The 25,810-nt window shown below is 44.1% G+C and overlaps 2 protein-coding genes across 7 annotated transcripts in view; one reads left to right on the top strand and one right to left on the bottom strand.

Annotated features, from left to right (window-relative positions):
* ABCC2 (ATP binding cassette subfamily C member 2) overlaps positions 1-25,810 on the top strand; it is an 84,807-nt gene that overhangs the window by 35,083 nt on the left and 23,914 nt on the right. For 2 of the 5 annotated variants that reach the window (XM_078077254.1, XM_078077255.1), the window contains exons 17-32: positions 1,660-1,836; positions 2,801-2,968; positions 5,626-5,806; positions 10,642-10,765; positions 11,052-11,187; positions 11,891-12,110; positions 12,252-12,406; positions 13,607-13,762; positions 15,220-15,419; positions 16,800-16,926; positions 18,796-18,897; positions 19,331-19,474; positions 20,355-20,513; positions 21,530-21,696; positions 23,496-23,690; positions 24,340-24,471. In XM_078077254.1, coding sequence (XP_077933380.1) covers positions 1,660-1,836; positions 2,801-2,968; positions 5,626-5,806; positions 10,642-10,765; positions 11,052-11,187; positions 11,891-12,110; positions 12,252-12,406; positions 13,607-13,762; positions 15,220-15,419; positions 16,800-16,926; positions 18,796-18,897; positions 19,331-19,474; positions 20,355-20,513; positions 21,530-21,696; positions 23,496-23,690; positions 24,340-24,469 — 2,541 coding nt within the window. In that variant the 3' untranslated portion in view covers positions 24,470-24,471. Of the gene's footprint in view, positions 1-1,659; positions 1,837-2,800; positions 2,969-5,625; positions 5,807-10,641; positions 10,766-11,051; positions 11,188-11,890; positions 12,111-12,251; positions 12,407-13,606; positions 13,763-15,219; positions 15,420-16,799; positions 16,927-18,795; positions 18,898-19,330; positions 19,475-20,354; positions 20,514-21,529; positions 21,697-23,495; positions 23,691-24,339; positions 24,786-25,810 lie in introns of those variants that run through there. The other 3 variants (XM_078077256.1, XM_078077253.1, XM_078077257.1) reach the window with 2 other exon arrangements.
* The window catches only part of DNMBP (dynamin binding protein), a 123,042-nt gene continuing 119,926 nt past the window's right edge, over positions 22,695-25,810 (bottom strand). For both annotated transcript variants that reach the window (XR_013449651.1, XR_013449652.1), the window contains exon 20: positions 22,695-23,729. The gene's annotated coding sequence lies outside the window, so the exon portion shown is untranslated. The remainder of the gene's footprint in view (positions 23,730-25,810) is intronic.

The raw sequence follows: 25,810 nt of genomic DNA, 5'->3' as shown, positions 1-25,810 counted from the left end.
CGGGAAGCCTGCTTCTCCCTCTGCCTCTGCCTGTGGCTCCCCCTGCTTGTGCTCTCTCTCTCTCTCTCTCTGTCAAATAAATAATCTTAGGCAATTCTGCTTTATCTATGTTTCTAAAGTGTCATTAAAAACTTACATAACTTTCAGGGTGCCTAGGTGGCACAATCGGGTAAGCGTCTGCCTTCAGCTCAGGTCATGGTCCCAGAGTCCCAGGATCAAGCCCCAAGTTGGGCTCCCTGCTCAGTAGGGAGTCTGCTCCTCCCACTGCTCCTCCCTCGGCTCCTCCCACTGCTCCTCCCTCTGCTCATGTGCTCTCTCTCATAAATAAATAAAATCTTTAAAAAAAACCATAATTTTGTAACCTAGGTACCAACAAAACCAATAACAATAACAACAATGAAAACAGCAGCACTGTAAATCACACTCAGCATCACAGTTAGTCCTGGGCCACCTTCCTCCTCCTTTGAGAGCTTGGTCTTTGAGGGCACTTGCTTCCAATACAGAAATTTGATAGAGGGTGTAGACATCTTCATCAATTTTTTTTTAACAGAGAATAAATCTTTTCATAGTATCTTTATTAGCACTCTCTGCTTCCCCAGAGAGTTAAATTTAGGGGAAATTATAAGGACTTGGAATCATTTAACCAGACACTATTTGCATCAAAAAAAAAAGGCATGTCAGTAGATTTTTTAGCTTTTTTCCTTAAGAACTTCGTATATTGCTAAGCATTTCTTTTTAATTATGAGAAAGCTTGCCCCTCTGCTTGACACTGACATGCTTAGAAAATTAAGAACTAATGCTTCTTCCACACTGTACTGACATTATTCCCTGATTACCAATCACTTCTGAGCTAGTTTACATTAAATAAACGTGCAGTATAGCAGAACAGACTCTACAGATTAAAATCTATTTCCTAACTCCTTTTTTTTTTTTAAGATTTATTTATTTATTTTACAGAAAGTGCATGTGAGCGAGTGGGGGAGGGCTTGATTTCATGACCCTGAGATCAAGACCTGAGCTGAAATTGAGTCGGATGTTTAACCGACTGAGCCACCAGGTGCCCCATGTTTCCTAACTTCTTTTGGGAAGCTTTTTCAAAAAAATGTTTGACTATAGTTGACACACCATGTTACATTAGTTTCAGGTATATTAGGAAGCTTTTTCTTGCTACCTCATAAGTGAGCTCATTCTCAAACACAGGCCTTTGTCAGGCTCCATCTCTCTTTGGATATGATCTGCTTCATGCATCAGCCTGGCACCCTAATTCAAATCTCTTGGTTCTTCCTAAAAATGTCATCTATATCATCTCCCCTGTCAGTGTTAGCCCTCTGTTGATCTTAGGAAACTCACTGGGGTCTGACTAAAACCTTGTTCTAGAAGCAGCTTGTGCGTTCATCCCCCAATTTTTAGGATCATGGCTAGAAAGTGATAGTAAAAATAAAAAAAGGGGGGGGTTAAGTGATGAATAGGATATCGAATCTTTCTCCCTGTTTGGTGCAATAAATACAAGCACATTTATAAATATCAGATGCTCAGTTAGCCTAGCATTCATTTTTTCAAATCTAAGTTCTGTTTTTTCCTCCCCATCCTGCCATTCCCTCCTTCAACCCTGCCTTTCTGGAGATACAACTGTCACGTGCTCTGATCCTTCCCATGTAGGGCACCATAGCCTATGTCCCGCAGCAATCCTGGATCCAGAATGGCACCATAAGGGACAACATCCTTTTTGGATCAGAGTTGGATGAAAAGAGATACCAGCAGATTCTGGAAGCCTGTGCCCTCCTCCAAGACTTGGAAGTGCTGCCTGGAGGAGACCTGGCTGAGATTGGAGAGAAGGTACTTGGAACCCCAAGGGACCTTGAAAGGGTGAAGAAATAGCGAAGACAAAAAAAGTGAGGATGGTGAAGAGGATGGGAGTAGAAGAGCTTGCCAGTTTGGGTAGTCGGGTTGGAACAAATACCAGAAAACACGAGTTTACACAATATTTGAAACTTAAAATTTTGTAGCTGGAAGCAACTATTGGAATTGTGTCCTCTAAAAGAAAGCTGATGAGGATCTGAGAGGTTAACTGACCAGTGCCTGGCCCAAGGCTGACCTCACAGGGGGAGGAGCAGAGAGGCAGGACCAGAACTTAGGTGTCCTGACTCTACCTCTGGATATGAGTGAAGCCCAGAGAAAGGTCCCGATAATCTCCTTCACACACTTAGAAATTTAGTGTGAATGATTTTCTCAGGTTATTGAATGCCTTTCTTACAAATAGATTTTTAATGACTCTACTGTATCCATTATGTGGTCACAGCATAACTGGTAACATATTTAGGGTGTTTTCAACTTTCCTCCCTATCACTAACAATGAATAGAGCAGTCTCTGGGGGACATGGATCTTCAGATATTAGCAGACTAATGAAAATACGGCTCTAGAATGATTTTGTTCATTAATTCAACATACATTTACTGAGGACCTACTATGTGCCACATACTATTTTAAGTGCTGGAGTTACATCCATGAGTAAAATAGAGAAAATCTGCCCTGGTCTAGCTCTATATTCCTACGGGGCAGGAAACAAAAATCGTAAGTAAACATATAATAGAAAATGGTAATTTGGGCATATATTTAATAATTGGGCCTGAAGTAATTTATTTGAATCAAAGTTATTTATTTATATAGAGGAACTTGTAAGAGTTTAAAGTCCTTCATACCTTATTGGGGCAAATTTCTTCCTTTCCCCTCCTTAATAAATAGTCTCTGTGAAGGCTGAACTATGGAGTAGTGCTTAATAGAAATTATTTTCTTCTTCAGGGTATAAATCTCAGTGGGGGTCAGAAGCAGCGGATTAGCCTGGCCAGAGCTATCTATCAGAATTCAGACATCTATGTTCTGGATGACCCCCTGTCAGCCGTGGATGCTCATGTGGGAAAACATATTTTCAATAAGATCTTAGGTCCCAAGGGCCTATTGAAAGGCAAGGTGAGAAACTAAAGCAAAGAAGACCTTGGGGTGGGGAGACACATCTCCTAGGACTGCTGCTATCCTGAAGCAAATTTCCTTATTTACCTGCCTCCTAGGCTGCTGAGGCGTGGTCTCCCAGGAGAGGACCCATGAAACCTCCCATCTTGAGGTCATGGCTTGTGCTGGAACTGGCTAATTTAAGCCTTATTCTGTGGCTCTGACATTGAGCCTCTTAGGATGATCAATTGTGATAAAACGCACTTTGAGACCTGTGGTATAATAAGACCTATATTTGGTCTTTGTCCCTGGTTCCTGGTACAGACCTCCTAACCCTTGGAATTTCCTGAGTAATAGTAGGAGTGGTTTTTGTTCATAAGCCTAAAGAGTGACTTAGGGTGTGGCCCCTTGATAGCCTCAGTACAGGGCTGTTGGAGAGGAAGCTCAGGTGATGGGCAGGTTAGAACTTTCAGCCCACCTACAAACCTCTGGGGAGGGAGAGAGGGGCTGAAGACAGGGTTATAAAAATTTGTGAACAATGAGATTCAGAGGGCTTCTGGATTGGTGACGGCGTGAAGGTGCTAAGAGGATGGCACAGGTGGTGAGAGCAGGGAAGCCCCACAGGTGCAGCCCATACCCGCCATACGTTGCCCTGTGCATTTCTTCCATTTGACTCTTCTTGAGTTGTATCCTTTACAGCAAGCCGACAAACATAAGTCAAGTGTGTTCTGGAGATCTTATGAGCCATTCTAGCAAGTAATCGTTCACAAGGAAGGGGCTTTATAGCTAGTTGGTCAGAAGTATGGGTGGCCCAAGACTTACAACTGGCATCTGAAGTCCGGTCAGTCTCATGGGACTGAGCCCGTAAGCTGTGGGGTTTGTGCTAATTCCAGGAAGTCAGTGTCAGAATTGAATTGAATTGTTGGACACCTGGTTAGTGTCCAAAAACCTCCCAGAGGACCCAACAACTCACCTCACTGGTGGGACAGAGGTCATCCTGCAGGTATTAGAGCTACGGTCTAAGAAGGCACTTCCCTGGATCCCTTGCAGGACGTAGGAATGCTTATGCCTGGAAGGGATGACTCAACTTGAACATAAAAAAAAAAGCTAAAATTTCTTGAGTATTCATTATGTCCCAGGCCGGTGCTCAGCACTTTGATTGCATTGCCTCGTTGGTTCTCACAATGCTCCTGAGAGACAGCACAGATAAGGCAGGCAGAACAAGTCACAAGAGCCGGTGGTAGGTGAAGACTAGGCTTTCCTTACCAAGGGCCAGTTAGCACATTTGTCCAGACACAGTGGGCTGACAGAGCCCCTTGAGGATTTGAATGTGTTGCTCACCAACAGCAAGTGTAGGATGAGGGCTGTCAAGAACATCTCCCTCAGCATTGGTCATTAAAACTCCATCTGTGTTTGGCCTGTTTCTTTCAAGATTTTTTGCTCACTACCAGTTAGAGGATAGGTGGGCTGCTGTCCTTCTGAGGGTCTTTGCCTCTCTTGGATCAGTGAGTCAGCAAGAACTCACCTTTCCTGCTAGTCCTGGTTCTGGCTCCTGTCCGTAAGGCCTCTTGGCTCCATTCATTCATGAACTGTATACCACTCTGTGCCTGATTTGTTGCAAAGCCTGGGCGTGCACAGATGAAAAGGTCTGGTCCCTGCTCTCAAGTAAACATACAATCTAATGGGAAGGTATACAGAAAAGCAAACAATAATATTGTAATACAAGAATTATTTTAATGGCAGTCTATACAAACTACAATAGAAGCTTCAGAGGGATACCCAAGTCTTACCTGGGGTCTCAGGAAAGGCTCTCAGAAGAGTTGGCTTTGAGCAGAGACTGGGAGGGTAAGCATTTCCTGGGTCTTCCAGATAAGAGGGATCTACTCTCTGTGGGGCTATGAAGTAGAGAGCAGAGGCAGTGGCTTGGATTATCTCTCCAGAGGCCCTTTCGACCCCATGGCCCTTGTCTGAACCACATTTCTGATCCATGAGCCTTTGTCTTTCTCTGACTGGAGTCCCTTCTTCATTGGTTGGTGTGGTTAAAAAATACACAGGAATACAAGGGATGCCAAGTCTCCCACACCAGGGAGGGCCTGAGCTGAAGACAAAGTTTGATGCCCCTACAGTTTCTCTAATGTGCTGAAAGAATCTGAGCAGCTCTTGTTAGTTCAGTTGGTTAGCTGGTTATTTGAAGGGGAAGTTAGTTAGCTAGTTATTAGGTTTGTATGCATCGGTTATATTGATAGGCTTTGATCTCAAGTGACATTCCTAAGCTCCCAGGAAGCTGGAAGAATGTGTGTAGGGCAAACCTCGATGTCACTACAGGAAAATAACTGAATAGATCCACAAGGGAAGGAGTCTCATCTTACACACGGGGTCTGGTGTTCAGATGAGGTACTGGGAAGGAAAGAGGAAGTAAAAGAGGTCAAATGGTCAGGGCTACATTCAGCCCTACAGTGAATTAAGATGACTGTTTTTCTTTTTCTCTCTTTTTTTTTAAGAGCAAGCCAAGGAAAGTGGTAGACATGCTGGGTAATTGGAAGTTAGCTACCCATAGGAGAAGTTAGCTAACCCAAGGAGGTTACTTCCTTTCCTTTTCAAGAGCAAGCCAAGGATGGTTGTGGACAGAGAATCTCACAGTGGGAAGGGAGTGGTACAACTTACTATTGTTTTTTCAGACTCGACTCTTGGTGACGCATAGCATTCACTTTCTTCCCCAAGTGGACGAGATCGTGGTTCTGGGGAATGGCACCATCTTGGAGAAGGGATCCTACAGCACTCTGCTGGCCAAGAAAGGATCATTTGCTAAGATTCTGAAGACATTCACAGAACAGACTGGTCCTGTGGAAGAGGCCACAGGTATGTAAGGAAGATTGGAACAAGATAAAGCTTGGGTATGGAAAGGGTAGGAGTGATAAACTGCTATTTACTTCCTGAACTATTAAGTATCCAGTAGATTAGATTTGGAAGTGAATTATCCAGAGATCCAAAATCTGTTCTTTCTGTATTATGTCTCTGTAAAGAAACACAGACATAGAAACTCTGTGCCTGAGCCAAACTGGGGGCTCATCTTGCTCATATGGTCTCTGACATGCAGTTGATGGACACTAGAAGGGTATGACTAAAGATTTAGGGTGATTAGCCCTTGTGGAAAAAACACTAGTGGCATCAGGGGCCCCTTTTTAGGGATGCTGTGCTTCTATTGATTCAAATTACACATCCCACCCCACCTACCCTGAATCCACTAAAAGCACTTCCTGGACAGCTTTATAGGCTGGTACTAATAGTGTACTGCAAAATTCTTGATAAGCCCTAACAAAGGCATCTTGACCAATATACCAAAAACCATTGGGTGTTTCAAATCAGGAAAAATCATGGCAGTTGCATGGTCTCACAGTATACCACAGGAATAGACCCTAATACCACCACCACTGGGGTCATCAGTTAGTTCTAGTCAGCAATGGCCCTGATCCCTGAGGACCTTCCCAAGAATCTGCCAACAGTAGTCCTGTACATAGTTGTAGGTATCTGCTTCGGGTAGCAGTCACCAGCAGGAGATCAAGCCTGAGAAAGCAAGATCTGGAGGGTGCATTCCGGAAGTCAGTTGGGAGAAGGAGTAGCTACAGAGCCTGCAAGTGGGGACTCATGCAGGTGTTGAAGTCAGGAAATGTGTTCAAAACCACCCTGGGGAGCACAAGAGATGGAAAGAAAAGTCTAAACCAGAAAGTCTGTAAGTGTTGGGGATACGGCAGGAGCAAAGAACAGGATGCTATGGGTTACTGGCAGCCATCCCAGGAAACGGGGGCAGGGGCACCATGAACCAGCAGAAAGAAAGAGGCCAGAATTTTCCACCAGCCCTTATGTACTCTAGGCACTGGCCTGGAGAAAACTAAAAGCCACCTGCCTGGGGACCAAATGTCCCAAGCCAAAGGGCAGTGTCTGATGCTTAATTCCCCTGAGTCATTGCTCAGTCAATCACATCACCAAGACCTGCTCCAACAGTTTCCTTATGCTAAGTCTAGCCTTCCCCCACCCCCACCCCTGCTGCCTTTGGCCATGATCTGAATTTCTGGATTCTATTATAAACCCCCATGGGTGGATGTCTCCTTTGAAGAATCCTGTCCTTTATGTACAAAGGTCAGTTTGCAAAACAGCTCATCCAGCCTTTGTTCTGGTAAACACTGATTATCTATTTCTGAGCAATGCCTGGCATGCTGTTGTTGTTGGTTCTGGGACTCAAGGTATAGGCCATGACATGGCAGAATGAAGGGAAGGACAGGAGGGCAAGGTGACCTGTATCAATACTGGTTTGCCGTATTAGTTTCTTAATTAGCTGCCATAGCAAAGCACTACAAACTGAGTGGCTTAAACAATAGACATTTATTTTCTCACCGTTCTGGAGGCTAGAAGTCCAAAATCACGGCGTTGGCAGGATTTGTTCTTTCTGAAGGTAATGGGGAAGGACATGTTCCAGGCTTCTCTCCTAGATTCTGGGGCTTTGTTGGCAATCTTTGGCATTTTTGGCTTGTAGACACATCACATTGTTCTCTGCCTTCATCTTCATGTGGTTTGCATGTGTGCATCTACATCCAAATTTCCCCTTTGTATAAGGACATCAGACATAATGGATTAGGGGCCCATCCTACTCCAGTCTGACCTCCTCTTAACTAATTACATCTACAATGAGCCTATTTCCAAATAAGGTCACATTCTGAGGAAATGGAGGTTAGGATTTCAACATATAAATTTGGTGGTGGACACAATTCAGTCTATCACACCAGTCCTCTGACACACCCAAATTCATATCTTTCTCATGTACAAAATACATTCGTGCCATCCCGACATCCTCAATGTCTTAATCATTCCAGTATCAACTCTAAGTCCAGAATCTCATCTGAATGTCAATTCAAGGTCCCACATTTCATCATCTAACTCACGCAAATCAGTTGTGAGTGAGACTTGGAGTCTTGGGGCAGAATTCTTCTCCATCTGTTAAGCTGTAAAATCAGATATCTGCTTCAGTAGTAAGACCGGCAGGCATTAGGATAGACATTCCCATTCCGAAGGGAAAGATCAGTAGGAAAAAAGGGGTCATGAATCCCAAGCAAATCTAAAATCTCACAGGGCAAATTCCACCAGATTTTAAGGTTTGATAATGATCTTGTTTGGCCTGATGCTGTCTGTTGTTCAGGCTCAACCTGGGCTGGTGGTTTCAAACCCTCCAGCCCTGGGCAGTGGGCCCACCCTCTGGAACTGAGGGGGAGCCAACCCCGGGGTCATGTTTCCCTTTTCTTGGAGGATAGCCCATGTTCACAGCTGGATAGCTCTATTGGTACATTTTCTGCCTGTAGAATCCTAGAAGTCTGGCAGGGTCCCTTCATTTAGTCCTGTCTCTGTCCCCTCCAATCCAAGCTGGCAGCATGTCTGCCAAGACGGTCAATCAAATTAAGTCACAGGCTCAATCTCCTTAGTAAATCTGCCCTTGAGCCTTTCTGGTGGATTTTTCATTTTCGTTATTGTACTTTTCTAGAATTTCTATTTTCTTTTTTAAATTTGATCTCTTTATTGATGTTCTCTATTTGATGAGAACTCATACTCTAGATCTTTGACATGGTTTCCTTTTGTTCTTTGAATATATTTATAATAGTCAATTTGAAGTCTTTCTCTGGTAATTCCAACTTACTTCCCAGATGACTGCTTTTTTTTTTTTTCTTCCTGTATATGGTCCCATGCTTTCTTGCTTTGTAGGTCTCACAATTTTTCATTGAAAACTGATCACTCTAAATAATGCAACTCTGGAAATAAGATTTTTCTCCCCTCCTTCCCCTGCCAGGATTTGTTGTTGTTCCTCCTGTCTAGTTTCCTGAACTAGTTCTTAGGAAATCTGTATTCTTTGTCATATGTGGCCACGGAAGTCTCCGCTTGGTTGGTCAGCTAGTGATTGGACAGAGATTTCCTTAAGGGCCTGGAATCAATAAGTCACTCAGCTTTTTCTGAAAGGCTTTGTGTTCATGTGCACGTGGTGGGAGGGAAGGCATGTCCTTAACACTCCAGCAGGCAGTTCATGATTCTACTTCACCTTTTTGTTTCCTTCTTGCCCAGAGTCTGAAGGTTAGCCAGGGGTAAGAGAATAGGGCCTTCTCACTTCTTTCTTAAGCATGTGCACAGCCCTACCCATGTGTACGGCACTCTAGATTGCTAGGAATACATTAAAAATATCAAAGCTCCCTAAGGGTATCTTCTTCCCCAGCTTTTCCTTTTAAGTTTTTGTTTAGCTTCTTATTTGCCCCAACTGTAATCATCCCTCAGGCAGCTGTGATGTTAAATAGTTGCTGCTGATTATTTAAGCTAGCTCCAAGTCCGGGCCAATAAAGACAAGCCCTGTGAATGTGGTTTTCTAGAGAACTGCCAGCCAGGTCAAATAATGACAGTTCTCTAGGGATTGAAACTGGTAACCAAAGGGTTAATGGGACTGGTAATCACAACTGCAACTTTTTACCCAGACCTTTTTCATTTGCCTTTAAATTCCCCTGACTCTCCTCCTTTGGGGAGGCAGATTTGAGGTTTGTCCTCCTATCTCCTCATTTGGCCTCCTCTTGCATAAACCCTTTCCTTGCTGAATACTCAGTATCTCAGTGATTGCCTTTACTGTTTATCGGGCAGACAGACTTGGATTTGGTTCCGGGATGAGGCTTTTGGGACAGTTTTGAACACATTCTGTTCCCTCCAGCAGTTAGGAGGCTGCTGATTTTTTGTAGTTACTATGTTTGTAAGGTTATTAATATTCTAGGCTCCAGCAGATCTAAGGGAAGAGAGGATGGGAATGGGGTAAACTATCACAAAACTTATTGTTCTTACTGAGATTTAGCCATTTTTCTTAAATAAATGTTCCTTGGATTGTTGCAAGACTGGTTAATTTCAGAGTTATAAAGTTGATTTTAATAATATTTTGCCATTGCTTTTATGGAGTTATCAATTTCCAGAAGTCTTTACCATTGCCACTGATGCCCAGGCTGTTTTACATTTTATTTTTAATTTTAAAAATTTATTTCTTATTGCAGCATATGTTTTTAAAATGTTTTAAATTCAGGGGCGCCTGGGTGGCTCAGTCAGTTAAGCGTCTGACTCGATTTCAGCTCAGGTCATGATCTCAGGGTTGTGGGATCGAATCCCATGTTGTGCTCCATGCTGGGCCTGGGGCTTGTTTGGAATTCTCTCTCTCCCTCCCTCCCTCTCTCTCTCTCTCTCTCCCTCTCCCTCGCTAAGAGGAAAAGGAATAAAAATAAACAATGTTTTAAATTCATAAAACTTTGTAAAGTTATTTGAAATTCAAGAACATTTTTCATTTACGCTCACCTCTTTAGTCAATTCTGAGAATTGGGACTCTTCTGCTTATCTACTATGACCCTTAAAAAGTTCTTTTCCTGCTGCAAAGAAACTGAGAAGCTTCTGGGAATATTTCTCTCCTTTTGACCATTTTCTCTTCTTCTAGAAACTCCTCTCTCCTTTATCCTGGTATTTCTCAACGAGAAGATGTACTAATTAGTAATATTCCTGGAGCAAAATTACCAGCCTGTGTGTACATCTGGGATCTCTTGCTCAGGGGCCAGCAAGATCAGAAAAGAATTCTCCTTGTTCATAGAACCTTGCAGCTCTATGTCGCCATCTCCCTAACCTTTGATGTATCTCCCTAGTCAATGAGGACACTGAAGAAGAAGATGACTGTGGGCTGATGCCCAGTGTGGAGGAAATCCCTGAGGATGTGGCCTCCTTAACCATGAAACGAGAGAACAGTCTTCATCAAATACGCAGTCGCAAGTTGGTCATTTCGTCAACTGGCAGCCTTTGTCACTTCCATATTTCCACTTGATCATTCTCTTTTTATCTGTGGGCTTTTCCTGAGGGAGGGGACCCCGGGACACTCCCAGCTCTTGCTTTGTTTCTTTGAATGAAGAGGAGAGGAGGGGTGGGGTGGCGTTTCCCAGAGCCATCTGTTCTGAAATGCACTTCAATGTAAGGAGAGCGACCGTGACATGTGCTTGCAAGAAGACCCCAGGATGCGCCTGCACGCTCAAGAATGTGTTCCTCCCTCTCAATTTCTCAGTTCTAGGTCCAAGAGCAGGCATCGGAAATCCCTAAGAAACTCTTTGAAAACTCGGAATGTGAACACCCTGAAGGAGGAGGAAGAACCGGTGAAAGGACAGAAACTGATTAAGAAGGAATTCATACAAACTGGAAAGGTGAGCACCACAATAAAAAGTTCCATTTGGGGTGATCTATAAGGTTTGGGATCTGAACATTTTAAAGTTTGATGACTTGAATACAGACCTACGGGAGGGATAGGTCTCGTGTGCCTTGCAAATCAGTAAATTCGTCATTGAAATGTTGGTAGAGGCTTTGGGCTTTCTATCAAATCATATTTCCAAGAATGACAGGTTTCCCATGAATATCCTCATAGCACATTTCATGAGTAATTCAATTCTGATAGGTGGAGAGAACAACAAAACTGCTTTGAGATGCAAGTCTGGGAGCCAGAGAACACTAATAAATCAATCTGAGAGCACACAATTCAAATTAATAAAACTTAAGACCTTAAACCTGGTTTTAACTTAAGTCCAAATTAATGAAGACAAATTCCAAGGTCTGCAGTATAACCCCCATCCCACTCTGTTGTCTGTGTGTGTTGTTGTCCCACTGTTTTTATCTCTTTCTCCCTTAACTGCATCTAGAAGCTCATTAATAATGTGATGTTATTTCCCCTGCACTATATTTCAGCATCGATATTATCCTGGCCCAATGCAGAAATAGACCACAGAATACCAAGTTTGGCTACCTGCTATCCACTTTTCCAGGGGACTCCACTCCCCCTTGTGATTGATATTCTAGGTAATTCCTCACGAAAAGCCATTAGGATTTCTAACACTGAGGGTGGGGGCTTTTCAGGTGAAGTTCTCCATCTACCTGAAGTACCTACGAGCAGTAGGATGGTTTTCGATATTCTTCATCATCTTTGCCTATGTGATCAATTCTGTGGCTTATATTGGATCCAACCTCTGGCTCAGTGCTTGGACCAATGACTCTAAAACCTTTAATGGCACTAACTATCCAGCGTCTCAGAGGGACCTGAGAGTTGGCGTCTATGGAGCTCTGGGATTAGTACAAGGTACGTCTGATGGTTGACGGCCATCTCTTAGAGAATCTGTCTGGTCTTTGTACTTTACCTAGACTCAGGGGGAAAAAAATGCCATTGTGTCCTTGGTACAAGTCCTGTGCATTGTGCTGACTAAACTGGTTCCATTTCTAGGTGCATTTGTGCTCATAGCAAATCTCTGGAATGCCCATGGTTCCACTCACGCATCAAACATCCTTCATAGGCAACTGCTAAGCAATATCCTTCAAGCACCCATGAGTTTTTTTGACACAACACCCACAGGCCGGATTGTGAACAGGTTTGCTGGTGTAAGTATCTAAATGGCTGTATGATGTGTTTTTATGCTGAGGATCTTTCCACTCTGACAGGGACAGAATTCTCCTGTCCCCCTAGGCAACACCGTGCAGTTAGAGTTCTTTGGTCCACTTAGCATGCACATGTTTATTGCATAACTTGTGTGAGGTCCCAAGGATCCTGGGGACACAGAGATGAAAAGCTCTGGCCCTTTAAGGAACTCACCATCTAGTGAGGGAGACAACCGAGGAAATAAAGGAGTATGATAGAAGACAATAAAACCAGTAACAATGATGTGTATATAGTGGTGTTCTGGGAGTACAAAATAGTGACAGAGAACAGCAGTACTAGCTCAGCCTGGGTGACAAGGTGGGAAATGTCAGAAAACATGAAACTTAAGTCCTAGAAGGAACTTACTTAGCCAGGGAGATGGTGGAGCAGGGGGTTGGCGGTAGAAGCAAAATGAGAAGGATTATTCTGCAGAAGGAAAAACACAAGTAAAAGCACAATCACTGGCTAGGATGGTGAATAAAAGAGAAAACAGGATAACCCTTGGCTTGGTCTCTGCTCCATTCCTGCTTCTATCTTTGCTACTTTAAGAATAAATTGGGTCTGGACTATGGAAGAGAGCCACCTATAATTTTAATGAGGGTCTAAAACATGGTGTCCATGTACTGCAGACCCTGGAGCTCTTCGCATTCACTTATTCAACAGCACTTACTGAGCACCTGATAGGAGCACTAGAATGCTTACTGACGGGGCTGGAGCCTTCATACAAATTGAATGCTAGTTATGTGCCACGTTCTATTTAGGTACTCAATGGAATTAGGACCCGTGTACAGTTAGATTAATTGAATTGGCTTGGTTATAGGAGGATTTACCTGTAAGGCCCTATTAGCTTACAATGTATGAATGGTTTAATAAATTTGACAAATGAGAATTTCCCTGAGAAGAGCGAAAACCTTTACCAAGTCTATTGAAAAAGTGAAGGGTACCTGCATATCTGTTTGGAGGGATTTAGAAAGATGAAGAAATTACAGAAGTGAGATTGGTTATTGGGAGGAGCAGAACAGTATATTGCAAATGAATGTCATGAAATGATTAAATGAAGGAGTCACTGGGAACCCAGAATCAAATTCTCTGCTGGAATCAGGAAGATGGAAAATGGCACAGGAATCCATTAGTATACCATTCTTCTAATTATGTGTTCCTAGGATATTTCCACAGTGGATGATACCCTTCCCTTATCCTTGCGCAGCTGGATATTGTGCTTCCTGGGAATAATCAGCACCCTTGTCATGATCTGCACAGCCACTCCAATCTTCATTGTCGTCATCATTCCTCTTGGCCTCATTTATGTGTCTGTTCAGGTAGGTTTGGAAATAGCTAGGTCTCCTCTCCTCTCTACTTACAAAAGCCCAGGCTCTTTCCTGGGAATCTTCTTTTTTGTCTATTGCTAGTCACTCAGTCCTCTCCAGCATCTTTGTCATTTAGTCCTATATTGATATACCAAGGATCCATAGGCCACTGTCTAAAGCTCAAGTGTCAGCACCAATAGACTTGGTATATGGTTCACAGCAAATCTCACCTTAGCTGCTGCCCCCCGGGAAGCTTATGTGGGGCAGATTTATGTTTGGATCCAAGATGACCTTGAGGTTGGCTCTGGACGATCTTGAAGTTCTGTAAGATCCCCCGTAATGGGTAGGTCATTGGTTGCTTCTAGAAGGTTTATGCTATGGCTGCTTCCTTGATTGGCTTAGGCTTATCTGCTGGGAGATGTCTCTCGGCAGGAGCTAGATCTCTTTTCACCTCAGGGCAGTTCTAGTTTCACTGGGATGTCTATGGATGACTTAGGTTCAATGTCAATATGTTCTTGAGGGAACAGGTAGCTTGAAAGCCAAGCCTCACAAAAACACTGGAGCAAGAGGAAGGGACTCCATTCCCCTATTAAAAACTGATGAGGGGAGGCAAGCTGTGGAGAGGATTCTTTGGGATGACCTGTTCACCTTGGGAAAACAATTCTGAAACTCTTGCATTCAAGGGCAGCTTTGTCATCTATGGTAAGGTGACACCCCCTGGTATTTGTGTTAAGTTCCTCAGGTACCTTGTTATCTCAGTAACAGCCTCTTGGCCATTAATAACAAACCAACAAATAAGAATCAGGATATTTAAGGAAACTTCCAGCTATAACATTTTGAATTCTGACTCTCAAATGCCCAGCTCTTCCCTGGTTTCAACAAATCTTCACAGAATCTAGTAGCACCACTGAACCTCATCCTTCAACCCTTGTGTCTCAAAGTCCATCTGCACACTTTTAGTTCTAGTTCTTAGACTCTCAACACTCCACACATTTCCAGAACTATCTCTACCTTCACACACCATTGCAACACAGTTTGATCACTTACCTGACTGTTCAATTTTTATCTAAACCTCAGGATACCTTTGGCCATTTCCTGCCCATCTCCACTTTCCACGCCCCTTGGGTCCCAGCTGCAATTTACAAAATCCATTTGGAGACCATTTTTCTAGCTGCTACAAAAACTGTCACTTGGACAATGTATGCAGATTTTTGGGAGAATATGGATTAGGCTGACAAAATTCCTCATGTGGTTATAGTCTCACTTTCATCGTCTTCCGTTCCCCACCAACCTCTTCCTTTGGGCCTCTCTCATCATTCCTCTAGCCAGAGGTGAGGCTGGAGGCTTCTGTCCTGTTCAAATATGGGCTGTGCCCATCAAGGTGAAGGACGCCGGGTCAGGGCCACCAAGGAAGAGGTATTGCATATGCAACATGATTATGTGACTGACTCTTTACTTTTGGGGTCCAGATATTTTATGTGGCCACTTCCCGCCAGCTGAAACGTCTGGACTCTGTCACCAGGTCCCCAATCTACTCTCACTTCAGTGAGACTATGTCAGGTTTGTCCGTCATCCGTGCCTTTGAGCACCAGCAGCGATTTCTGAAACACAATGAGGTGGGGATTGACACCAACCAGAAATGTGTCTTCTCCTGGATTACCTCTAACAGGTGAGGCTGCCCCTGGGTATTTACTCAAATATGCGCTTTGGGGTTCTACATGTTTGACATTAACTATGGGAGGGCAGGTGTAGCCAGTGATGTGAATTTCACTGTGGCCAGTCATGCCTGTCACGTAAGTAGAAGGAAGTATGGGCTTTGGAGTCAGAGACTGGGTCCCTGTGCCTACTATGCTATTTACCAAGCTATAGGTAAAATGCCTTGACCTTCTAAGAAAAATCTCATTTTTTGTTTTTACAATGACTAGAACACAACCTATATCAGAGAGTTCTGGTGGAAGTCAAATAACCTCTATAAGCATTTGGTATCCCAAGTACAGAACAAGTGCTGGGTGAGCTGGGCATTCTTAGTTGGCATCCCTGAGAGCAGATGTGAGATTCTCCATAGGCAGGACACTCTTCGTAGGGTGGTGAAAGAAGCTGAGGGTGGAGGGAAGAGACTCCATAGTCATCACTCCAGTGATGACATAAATGGAAAGCTCATATCCTATGAGGTGAATCCCCAGGTAGGGTGAGCATTCTTCATTTCTGCAACATTATAAGACGTTGGCAAGAAGTGATATGTCCTTGAACGAAGAAGGTCTTTTTCAGGAAGTGAAAATTCCTGAGTAGCTTCCACATTTTCTTAAAGTGTCAAAGGCAGACTCATGATGCTCGGTATTATCTGGAACATGGAGAGGTCAGGACAGGACTATGATTGTAAAGATACTTTATTAGATAGTTTCCAAGAATGAAAAAATTAAAAATTAAAAAATAAAATCATGAAATCAGGGTACATTGAACCTTCATGCGGTGCTTACTTTCTAACCTTACAAATGGATTCTCTGGCATTATTTGCCCTGCCTAATCAAAAGAAATCACTTAGAACATTTGTTTAAAAATGCAGATTCCTGGGGTGCCTGGCTGGCTCAGTCGGTAGAGCATGCCACTCAGTTTTGGGGTTGTGAGTTTGAGCCCCATGCTGGGGTAGAGTTTACTTAAAAAAAAAAAAAAGAAAGAAAAAGTGAATTCCTGAACTCCACCCTAGGCTCCCTGAATCAATCTCCTGGGGAAGAGTCTAGGAATTTTCTTGCATGAATTTTGTATTTTTAACAATTACTTCAGATGATTCTTATGATTTGGCAAGTATGGGAGACACTGAATCATAGGATTCCCTTAGTTTAGCAAACTTCTCTAGTACCTTTTAAAATGCAATTTATTTAATTTAAAAGACTTTAGGAACATATGGTATAGTCAAATTGAGGCATCTTGTGAGAACACAGCCCAACCAACTCAATCCCTCTCAAAATGTTCCATGAACACCTAGGTTGCTGGTTAAGGTAAGGAGGTGAATATCAGTGACCCTTTTCTCTCTGGTTCTGTTGCCCTACAGGTGGCTTGCAGTTCGTCTGGAGCTGATTGGGAACCTGATTGTCTTCTTTTCATCCCTGATGATGGTTATTTATAGAGATACCCTAAGTGGAGACACTGTGGGCTTTGTTCTGTCCAATGCACTTAATGTGAGTCTGAAGGTTGGGAGTTAAATTAATGCATTTATTCTTAAATTGAGTCTAGAGTATACCACAGAAGTTGTGTTCTTGATTCCTTTCTAGATCCAGAGGGACTAGGTAAGACTGAGGTTCAAACCCTGGCTCTGTCTCTTACTAATTGTGTAACATATGGACATGTTCCTTGCTAAGTAGGTACCAGTGTCATCTGGGAAAATGGACAAAAATTCTGTTGCCCTTGGGAGTTAAGAAAGCAATTTGAGGGGTGCCTGGGTGGCATAGTGGGTTGAGTGTCCAACTCTTGGTTTTGGCTCAGGTTGTGATTTCAGGGTCGTGAGACAGAGCTCTGCATTGGGCTCTGTGCTGCTCAGTGTGGAGTTGGCTTGGGATCCTCTCTCCCTCTCCCTCTGCCCCTCCCCCTACACTCGTGTGCACACACACTCTCTCTCTCTCACTCACTCACTGTCTCTCTCAAATAAATCTTAAAAAAAGAAAGCAATTCAATGTGACTTAATCTGATAGTTCTCTTTGCCTCTTTGCTTGTTTCTAGTCAAGAGAATAAATGAGTTTCTTTTCATTTAAGTAGACTCCGTGCCCAACGTGGGGCTCAAACGCACGACCCCGAGATCAAGAGTCACATGCTTCACCAACTGAGCCAGCCAGGCGTCCCCAGTTCTTTTCCATAATATAGTAGTAACAGAAAGTCTTTTGAATATCTTCTCCTATTTTTGTTTTTCTTAAATCACAGAATAGAGTTAATTCTAATAAAGAAGGTAGAGTCCAATAAAACTATATAATGCATCCCTAGCATGACTAGGCAATATGTGTTAGACATTTCCTAGTGTCCAAAATTGTGGCTGGCACTACAATCAATATTCAGTAAATGATACTCAATGAGTCCTTTGGCCATCTTTCATGATATCTTTTGGAACTAATACATTGGTTTACATAACTACCAGTGAGTTCTGTATGGTGCTATGTTCATTAGGAGTTAATAAGGCCCAAGGCAATCATGGTGGGGCACCCAAAATGACTCTGTTGTTCACCAGAGTTAGTCAGCTCCTCGTGCCACTGCTCCGTCATCCCCCCGCCCCCATTTTTAGGTTTATTAACCTCAGGAAGATGGGGCAAAGACAACTGTTAGACTGAATGAAAACAAAAACATTCAAATATCAACAATTTCATTTGGTTCGACCTACACAAAGTGGTTACTCTTCTCTCCAACATCCTGTACTCTCCCTCTTTTTAACCACCATTTGCTCAACAAAAACTCCCTGGTCTAAGTCTATGTGTGAAAGAAGCTTGCCTCTAAGTAATCCACAGATTCCCTAGACTCTAGACTGGCTCAGACTTTGACAACCTCTTACTGCTGGTTAGACGTATTTTTGTAGGCAGGAGTTTATTGGGGTAAAGGAGAGTCCATGTGAATGCTCCACCCTGAGGGTTGGGCTCTTGTTGAGAGCAGAGAGTGGAAGCAGCTTTTTGGAAGGCTTTTCCTACCCTGTGCCTCTTCTTATGCTTTCCCCATTTATAGAATGCCACCCACTACTCCTTCCACAAAGAACATTACAGGCAGGAGATTGGAGTTCTGGTCCCACTCTACCACCTGCCGGCTTCTCCAACCCCGGGTTAGCCCAAGCCCCTCCAAGCTCATGTTGTCTTTCATGTGAGCATCACAGTTGCGCACTTATCTTCCAGACCACACTGGTCTCATTGCCTCCCCCAAGGAGGTGAGGATTGTCACTAACACTTTTCCTTGCCCTCTCGAAGAGCTCGCCGTAGTGCTAGGTACAAAGTAGGCACTGGACTGACCTTACAGTTTGACCAATTGAGTTGGTTTCGGAGCCTGGGATGATCTTTAGTCTTCTGGTTTTTCTATAGATCACACAGACCCTGAACTGGCTAGTGAGGATGACGTCAGAAATAGAGACCAACATTGTGGCTGTTGAAAGAATAAATGAGTACATAAAGGTGGAAAACGAGGTAAGGAGGAATTAGAAGAACCCGGGGACAAGGCAAAAGGAAAATGTTTCCTTCAAGAGAGCATCTTTACCCTGTCTAGTGATTTCACATGGAGTCATAAAGGTTCTCCTAAAGTTTGCCTTGCTCTAATTTAACCCAATTTCTTGAAACTTAAGAATAGGAAATGGTTTAGGGGGAGGTCAGGTCTTGGAATGCACCAAGTTAAAGGTGTCTTCATTCTGGAAGTCCGCAGAGCAGCATCGTGGAATGGAGTTTCTTTAATTGAATAGGGTAGGAACCTTCTGGAAGTACTCGTCTAATTCATTCTAGTCGATGCAGATGCCCACAGATGGCTGGGACACTGCTATCCTTCTAGTCTGTGACATGAGTCCTGCGGGGACTATTCAGTGAGTTGCCACCATGTAAAGCACTTCTCTTCCTGTCTCTTTGCCAGGCACCCTGGGTGACTGATAAGAGACCCCCCCCAGGTTGGCCCAGCAAAGGGGAGATCCGGTTTAACAATTACCAAGTGCGGTACCGGCCGGAGCTGGATCTTGTATTGAGAGGGATCACTTGTGACATCAGGAGCATGGAGAAGGTAGGTGGAGTGGAAGAAAGGCCTGAACGTGAGTCCTTGTGATCAGAACACAGTTGGACACAGGGGTGGAAAGCAGCTGTACTCGGCTTTCATCATCGGGATGGAATGAGAGGGTCAGGGCAGTCTTCGGCCCTGGGGAGGTGCAGGGACACAGTGCCACCACCAGGGGGCAGAATATTGACAAGGGATCAGGCTGACCGGGGCTGGAAGGGTTTTCTGCTCAGCCCTTCCTGTCTCCCTGCTGGCACCGGGGGCGGCAGCATCTTCCCCTCTGGCTGATGGGGGCTCATTTCCTGTAAGGGCCATGACCTGTAGAGGGGAAGTCCAGAAACACCCCGCCTAGTGAAGAAACTGGTGAGAACAGCAATGTGGAGGTGATCCCTTCAGAGAGAATGACTTAGTTCTCTGGTCTACAAAGTCCTGAACCTTCTTATGGGGTTCCTGTTCTCTGAGGACTTGGGGTCTGATGTAAAAATGTAGAAATGTGTAAAAAAAAAAAAAGTCTGGGTAAAGATGCTGAGGTCCTGCTGATGAGGTTCTCAACTGATGTGAGGCCTGATCCTTCCCTTTTCTTCACTTCTAAACAAAGATTTTTTTTTTTAAACTATAATGTCGTCATAATTAGAACAACAGTTGCTGATGTGTCCATTTCCAACAGTCATTGTAGTTCTGATCAACAATTGAGAAGGTAGAATGAGAAGGCATCTTTTTCTGACATCTGGGCACTTTTCTCACCAAAACCAAAATCAGTTGAACATCTTAGAGATGAAGTAGTCAATCACTACCTCTTTCCACCTGGGATTATGAATGCCCCAGGCTACATTTCCCCCCCACAAAGAAGTACGTGGTGAACTAATGTGCAAAGGAACTGTATTTACAGATTGGTGTGGTCGGCAGGACAGGAGCTGGGAAGTCATCCTTGACGAATGGCCTCTTCAGAATCCTAGAGGCTGCAGGTGGCCAGATCATCATTGATGGAGTAGATATTGCTTCCATTGGGCTCCATGACCTCCGAGAGAAACTGACCATCATCCCCCAGGTGAGCTCTAGAACTTACTCTGTACATGCGGCAGGGGACAGCTTTTTCTGCAGGAAACATATGCATCTTCTTCCTGATGTATATTCAGTTATCAGTGTCATTTCTGCAGGCTACCTGGGACACCTAAGCCACTTCCCTAAGACACATCCTCTCCAGAACTTAAAAAATAACTTTGGCATTTTGTGGGGATATGCTTGTGTGACTGCCCGTGTCTAACCGCTAGGTGGCAGCAACACAACAGAAGTCCAATAGAGCAGATGATTATTTAGCATTTCTATAGCCCATCCTGGGTTAGCAAGACCTTTGCAATCAACATTAGCAGTTTTGCTGCTGAAGCTTGAAACCATTAAGCTTTATACTCCCCATTTGATATGGTTAAAAGATAGCAGAGGGAATTTGCGGCAGGTTTTTGCCAGCAAGTGGAACGCTTAGTGCATCAGCAAAAAAGGCTTCCCTTTGGCTTCCTCTCTGGACTCTACCAAATAAGGTCTGCCTTGGAGGCTCCTTGGGCTGGGGGGGGGGGGGGGGGGGCGGTGCCGTATGTGGGTCCTAATTAGAACCATTCCTCCTCTATTCTTGTAGCCAAGTCTCTGGGGGTGGTTTTGGTTTGTCTGGTGTTCGCTCAGTTTGATGTAATCTTTTCTCCAGCTTCTTCAAAAGCCTAATAAATTCTTCCATGAGTGTACTGTCCCTTCCCCTGCCCACCCCTGATCCCTTCACTTCCATGGCCTGAGTTTCTTTTGAGGGTGTGGAACATTCCTCTTACTTTCTTAAGATATGCTGAGGCAAACTTGGAAATCCATAAACGAATCTCAGAATGAAAAACAAAACCAAGAACTCTTCTTAATCCTGTGGCCGCCCCTCTAGTCTTCAGTGCGGAAACTTGGCAAAAGCTTGACAACTAGCCAGCTTTGCATCTCAGGCCAGTCCTATCTGCCTTCTCCTGGCCACAAAAAACTGCTAGACCCTTTTTTGTCATGAGCCTCAATAGCCCCCCCTCCTCCCTTGACTTGCAGGATCCCATCCTGTTCTCTGGAAGCCTGAGGATGAACCTAGACCCTTTTAACAACCACTCAGATGAGGAGATTTGGAAGGCCCTGGAGCTGGCTCACCTCAAATCCTTTGTGTCTGGGCTGCAACTTGGGTTGTCTCACGAAGTGACAGAGGCTGGTGACAACCTTAGGTAACGTTTCATAACCCACTTCCCCCACAGGCAGTGGGAGGGGGTGGGGGGAAGCACCCCTTTGTTCCTGGTGCTAGGTAGTCCGTGGTATCATAGAATTCCTCCAGACCTGGGTGCCTTTTGAGTGGTAGGCAGGGCATGGACCCTGAGCTGAGGAAGCTCAGAACAGAAGGGAGGCCCAGTAGCTCTGGCTTCCCTTGGGAACTTGTTACAAATGCAGACTCTAACTCTAGACTTACTCATCAGAATCTACATGTTAGCAGGATTCCCAGGTGATTTGTGTGTACCTTACAGCTTGAGAAGCACTACCTAGAGCATGGATTCTTAACTAGGCTACACACCGGAACCACTTGGGGAAATATATAAAAATCCCAAAGCCCAGGCAGTACCTACCCCAGACCCGTTGAATAAGGGGCCCAGGTGACTTCAGTGTGTAGCCTTGGTACAGAATGCCATCCTGTTTGTTTTCCATCAGCAACAGATCTAGGAACAAGCAGGATGTAAGTGGGTCTTTAGGCCTATGGAAAAGACCCTTTAGCACAAATACGTATTGATTGTGTACAAAATAACGTCATGTAGCGAATACGCAGCCGTGAGGGGCTGTGTGGGCCCCTCTGGCAGGATGTGACACGGGGGCCTTGACACATCTGGTTTGAGAGAACAACAAATCCTACCCGCTTTCTCTGTCCATGCTGGGGGACACCTAAATGGCATGACCAGGGCCTTGATTTCAGACCTGGGTTGGAGGTGTTGAAGCTTCCATTTCTCTGGTGAGTGATGGGAGATGCGTCACGTGGAGAGAGACAGCAGCTGAAAGCCAGACTGGCACCTGGGCCCCAGGCTGTTCTAGAAAGCCCCCCAGGGCCAGGCAGGAGTGAGGTACAACCAAACCACAGTTTTGCCCGGTCTCTGTGTGGACACTACAGAGGAAAACTGGAAGTTCATCTTGGGTGACTTCTCATCTCCCGCAGAAATTTTCTTACGGAGAATTACAGAACTTTAGCCACCCTCTGTTTAATATGTTCCCTAATGGCCACAGCAGGAAAGAGCAATTAGCGAATTCCCGAATATTTCCTCCACATCATTTCCCAAAGCTGCTCTATATAAGTAAGAGGTCCAGCCTTCATTACTGGCTTTTAGCAAATTAAAGCGATTTGCATTTTACAAGCATATTCGAATTCCACATACATTGCATCTCCCACCAAGACATCATATTCATTAGATAGCTACGTCTCTGATCAAGGCAGAAGGCCTTGAAAAAATAATTAGCCTTGAGACTAGAATTACACATTAAAATAATGAATGGGTTTGCTAAGGCCACTAAGAAATGCCACTGGGGCATTCTGACGCAGTGTCACCCTATATTAACGGTGTCAGGTCAAATACTGCTCCAGTGAACTTGGTGGCCTTCCATCTTACTTTGGAATTGCTGTTGATGTGCTGGGATATCACCTAATGATGCAAAGAACCGTTCCCAGGCTAGGGTTTTCCAAACTCATTAAACATGGAACTTGCCTGGGGTGCTTATTAAAAATACACATCCTGAGCCGCCTCCCCATTCTGCTTGAGAAGAGCGGAGCCCAGAAATATGAATTTTAAAATGAAGCACCTGCAGTAGGAGAGCGTTTGGAAAACCTCGTCTTAGCCTCTTCTGTTAGGTGTTAATTCTGGGGGAATTTCGGAGTAGGGCTTTCAAAAGTCGGACCTGGAACGTGAGCAGTGCACGTGCGTGTGTGCACATAACCCCATTAGGCCTTGGTCCGGAGGGGCTAATGCTCAGCTTGTTCCCTCGGCTGCAGCATAGGGCAGAGGCAGCTGCTGTGCTTGGCCCGTGCTCTGCTTCGGAAATCCAAGATTCTGGTCATGGACGAGGCCACGGCCGCCGTGGATCTAGAGACCGATCACCTCATCCAGACGACCATCCAGAAGGAGTTCTCCCACTGCACCACCATCACCATCGCTCACAGGCTGCACACCATCATGGACAGCGACAAGTGAGTGTGGTGACGGAGCTTGACAGACACCACTGAGCCCTTGAGCGAAAGGAATAGCATTAGTCGTAAGATCTCCCACAACTGAAGGTCTAGCCCCCATCATTTTACTGAGGAGGAAACCGAGAGTTCCAGTAGTTTGTCCACAATTATACACCAAGCTAATGAAAGCCAACAGGCTTAAGGGAACGGACCTGAGGGTAAAATGGGCAATTGTATATGATTATTAACTGAGTGTGGGGAGGTGGAGGCCCAGCCACAGATCCTCTCAACTACACTGGGTCTCAGCAGCTGCCCCAGAACCATGACTAGAAGTTTTCTGCTTCTTCCCAACTCTGGCATAGTACATTAAATATGGGGGTAATGTCAGTAATCTTGGAAACTGTTTGGAGACCACAGGCTCCCTTAAACAATGTATATCTTTAAAAAAAAACTTATGTAAATGGACTTATACTGTATATATTCTTCTACTACTTGATTCTTCAGCATTATATATGGAACACACCCATGTTAATGCAGTCAGCTGCAGTCCATTCGTTCTCACTGCTTTGTAGCCTTTTATGAATGAATATACCACGACTTAGTCCTGGTTGTTCTTATAAAGGCCCAGATTTAAGATGCTGCTAAGACCTTTCTTTCTCCTTTGTTTCAGGATCATGGTCCTAGACAATGGGAAGATTGTAGAGTATGGCAGCCCTCAAGAACTGCTGAGAAATTCGGGCCCCTTTTATTTGATGGCCAAAGAAGCTGGCATTGAAAGTGTGAACAGCACATCATTCTGACAGTAGGTTCCATGGGTTGGAAAGGACTGTAAGGATCATTGCTTATTTTTTGTGAGAGATATCACACAGAAGTGTGTAAAATGTACATTTTAAAGAAGGATCCTATTATATCCAGCTACAGTAGACCCCCGCCAATCCCGCTTTGATGATCCCACTTTGATTATACCTCCTTCCTACTTATCTTCCCAGAGATAGCTACTATCCTGAATTTGGTGATAATCATATCCTCTTGCTTTTCATTTTAGTTTTACTGCTTGGTATATACCCTTAAACAAGTTGTATCTTTTTAAAATTTATGTAAATGGCCTGACTCATACTTGACGTATTCTTTTTTTTTTTTTTAATTTTATTATGTTATGTTAGTCACCATACAATACATCATTAGTTTTTGATGTGGTGATCTACGATCCATTGTTTTCGTATAACACCCAGTGCTCCATGCAGTACGTGCCCTCCTTAATACCCATCACCGGGCTAACCAATCCCCCCTCCCCCCTCCCCTCTAAAACCCTGTTTGTTTCTCAGGTCCATAGTCTCTCTCATGGTTCATCTCTCCCTCCAATCCCCCCCTGCATTTTTCCCTTCCTTCTCCTAATGTCCTCCATGCTATTCCTTATGTTCCACAAATAAGTGAAACCATATGGTAATTGACTTTCTCTGCTTGACTTATTTCACTTAGCATAATCTCCTCCAGTCCCATCCATGTTGATGTAAACGTTGGGTATTCATGTTTTCTGATGGCTGAGTAATATTCCATTGTATATATGGACCTCATCTTCTTTATCCATTCATCTGTTGAAGGGCATCTCGGCTCTTTCCACAGTTTGGCTATTGCGGACATTGCTGCTATGAACATTGGGGTGCATATGGCCCTTCTTTTCACTACATCTGTGTCTTTGGGGTAAATACCCAGGAGTGCAATTGCTGGGTCATAGGGTAGCTCTATTTTTAAATTTTTGAGGAACCTCCACACTGTTTTCCAAAGTGGCTGTACCAACTTGCATTCCCACCAACAGTGTAAGAGGGTTCCCCTTTCTCCACATCCTTTCCAACATTTGTTGTTTCTTTCCCTGTCCATTTTTGCCATTCTAACCGGTGTAAGGTGGTATCTCAGTGTGGTTTTGATTTGGATTTCCCTGATGGCTAATGATGATGAACATTTTTTCATGTGTCTGTTCGCCATTTGTATGTCTTCTTCAGAGAAGTGTCTTTTCATATCTTCTGCCCACTTTTTGACTTGATTATTTGTTTTTTGGGTGTTGAGTTTGAGAAGTTCTTTATAGATTTTGGATACCAGCCCTTTATCTGTAGTGTCATTTGCAAATATCTTCTCCCATTCTG

Source organism: Halichoerus grypus, chromosome 7, assembly GCF_964656455.1.
Source record: "Halichoerus grypus chromosome 7, mHalGry1.hap1.1, whole genome shotgun sequence".
NCBI classification, from domain to species: domain Eukaryota; kingdom Metazoa; phylum Chordata; class Mammalia; order Carnivora; family Phocidae; genus Halichoerus; species Halichoerus grypus.
This window is presented reverse-complemented; position numbering and strand designations above follow the sequence as displayed.